Source organism: Carlito syrichta, unplaced genomic scaffold, assembly GCF_000164805.1.
Source record: "Carlito syrichta isolate Samal-C Ts95f unplaced genomic scaffold, Tarsius_syrichta-2.0.1 Scaffold310800, whole genome shotgun sequence".
Classification (NCBI taxonomy): domain Eukaryota; kingdom Metazoa; phylum Chordata; class Mammalia; order Primates; family Tarsiidae; genus Carlito; species Carlito syrichta.
Genome location: NW_007254896.1, coordinates 42,963 through 45,838, shown reverse-complemented (window position 1 = coordinate 45,838; position 2,876 = coordinate 42,963). Strand labels below are relative to the sequence as shown.

At 41.7% G+C, this 2,876-nt stretch overlaps 1 protein-coding gene across 1 annotated transcript; it reads right to left on the bottom strand.

The window, feature by feature from the left end:
• Positions 1–1,247: 1,247 nt before the first annotated feature.
• Positions 1,248–2,048, bottom strand: LOC103270920 (V-type proton ATPase 16 kDa proteolipid subunit-like). Its single transcript, XM_021717747.1, has one exon. The coding sequence runs from the start codon at positions 1,969–1,971 to the stop codon at positions 1,579–1,581; it is 393 nt and encodes a 130-aa protein (XP_021573422.1). The 5' UTR covers positions 1,972–2,048; the 3' UTR covers positions 1,248–1,578.
• Between the last annotated feature and the right edge of the window lie 828 nt (positions 2,049–2,876).

The following is a 2,876-nucleotide window of genomic DNA, read 5'->3' as shown; positions in this document are numbered from 1 at the left end:
GATTTAGCTCTATCTGCAGATAAAAAGTTTTTGTATACAGAAAATGCTAAGGAATTCACTAAAAAACTATTAGAACTCATAAATAAGCGCAGCAAGGTTGTAGGCTATAAGATTAATATACAAAAATTAATCAAATTTCTATACTATACCCTCACAATGAATAGTACCAAAGTGAAATTTGGGAAACAATTCTATTTATAACATCAAAAAAGTACTTAATCTAACAAAAGAATTGAAAATATATACTCTGAAGAAAAACTGCAAAACATTGGAAAGAATGAAAGAAAACCTGTATAAATTGAAAGACATTCCATTTTCATGGTTGGAAAAAGACAGCAATTCTTCCAAAATAGATCTTCAAATTCCATAAATCTCTCTCTAAATCCCAACTGACTTCTTTATGAAAATTGATCTACTAATTCTAAAATGTATGTAAAAATGCAAGAGACACAGAATACCCCAAATCATTTTGAAAACAAACAAAGTTGGAGTGCTCACAATTCCCAATTTCAAACTGACTTCCAAGCTGCAAGAATGAAGACAGGGTGGTACTACCACAAGGATTAACATATAGATCAATGGCAACAAGTGAGAATTCAGAAATAAAACCTTAAATTTATGGTCAATTAATTTTCAGCAAGAGTGTTAACACAATTCAATTCAATAGGGTGAGGGGAATTACATTTTTGATCAATGATGCCAGGCAATTGATTACTCACATGTAAAACAATAAAGTTAGATTTCTGCCTTATATCTCACACACACACACACACACACACACACACATACACACACAAATTAACTCAATGGATCAAAGTCCTATGTGTAAGAAAGAAAATTATAAAACTTTTAAAATAAATGTTTAAGTAAATCTTTGTAACCTTGGATTAGACTATCAATGGTTTCTTCAACACCAAAAGCACAAGCATAAAAGTTCAATTAGATAAATTGGAGTTTATCATAGTTGAAAAATAACTTTCTTTCTTTTTTTTTTTTTAACATCCGAGAACTTAATTGGAAACAGCTCCGACTCGTGGCCTGGCAGCCCAGCTGGACAGGGTGGTTCCATCCAAGGAAGTCTCAGTAACGGGACCCCACAAAGTGACACTCTACCTAAAGATTACTATATAGTTGGGAGACAAGGGCTGCTCCACAGAAGTATGAACAGATCAAATCTTTATAAATAAACATCCAGTGAAGAGAAAAATGACAACTCTAATTCATCCTTATACACAGAGCACTCTAGGGCAGGTGGGTGGGGATGGCTGGAGGCCTGCGTCCTCACGAGGCAGGGCCTGGATGGTGATAAGTGGGCCCGGATGTCCACGGCACGGGGCAGGTAGGGGCAAGGCCAGGGCAACAGACAATGGGCACTAGGACACTGCGCACTTACAAGACCAACTACTGAGGGCAGTTGCCCCGTGCGTGTGTTAGGCTGTTCGTTCTGGAATGAGGAGGGGGTGGTCTTTACATCATATTCTGTGGCTGGTGAGCTTGAAAGGGGTTACTTTGTGGAGAGGACGAGGGCCACGATGAGACCATAGAGGCCAAGCACCTCGGCGAAAATGAGGATCAGGATCATGCCCGTAATAGTCGGGGCTGCTGGGCGGTGCCCCGCACGCCGGTGTCCCCCACAATGCCGATGGCAAAGCCCGCTGCCAGGCCACTCAGGTCCACACTCAGGCCAGCGCCCAGCTGGTGGAAACTCCTGTAGAGGTTGATGCCGTCGTTCAGGGAGTTGGCGATAAGGACTGCCACCACCAGGCCATAGATGGCGATGATATCAGCCATGACTTCTGGGATGATGGGCTTTATGATCAGCTCCGGCCGCATGACGGACATAGCGGCGATGCCGGTGCTGCTCTTGGCTGTGCCATAGGCGGCACCCAGGGCACTGAAGACCATGGTGGGGGAGGCGCCCATGACGGCGAAAAACGAAGCATACTCGGGACTGCTCTTGCTCTCAGACATGTCTGCGGGTGGGGAAGGGGCGAGCTCTGCGGGCCGAAGCGGGGCGAGGACTGGTTGGTCGCAGCGGGCGGGCGGGCGCAAAGAAGAGCGGAGCGGCTGCAACGAAGGCGACCTGGCCCCTCAGCCGCTGCGCTCTAAATACCAGCACCGCAGAATAAAAATAAAATAAAAATAACTTTCAAAGAGTACTATCAAAAAGTGGAAAAACCTACAGAATGAGAGAAAATATTTGCTAATCATGCATCTAATAATCACCTAGTATCGAGGATAAACCTACCTATCACTATTTATAAAAGCGTTATTCCTAATCACCAAAAAGTGAAAAGAATCTAAATAACTGTTAACTGATAAATGGATAGATCAAATATGGCATATTCATACAGTGTAAAATTTAAATCTAAAAGTAATTAAAAGAAATGACATACGCTAGAACATAGATAAAACTTGAAAACCTCATGCTAAAAAGAGTCAGTAACCAAAGACTGACCATATATTGGATAATTCTGTTTATATGAAAATAAGCAAATATAGGCAAATCTATTGAGACAAGATATAGAAGTAGAGTTGGAGGATTTGGATAAGTGACTTCTAATGGGGTTGGAGGTATCATTTGGGGCTAATCAAAATGTTCTAAAATTGACTGTGGTAATGATTGCACAACTTACTCTAAATGCTAAAAATCACTGAATTGTACTTCACTTAATTTGTACAATTAATTAATTAATTAATTTTTTTTATTTTTTATTTTTTATTTTTTTTGAGTTGGAGTCTCACTCTGTTGCCCAGACTGGAGTGCAGTGGCCACTCCCGGCCACCGCAGCCTAGACCTGCTGGGCTCCGGCGATCCTTTCACCTCAGCCTTCCAAGTAGCCAGAATTATAGGCATGCGCTACCATGCCCAGCTG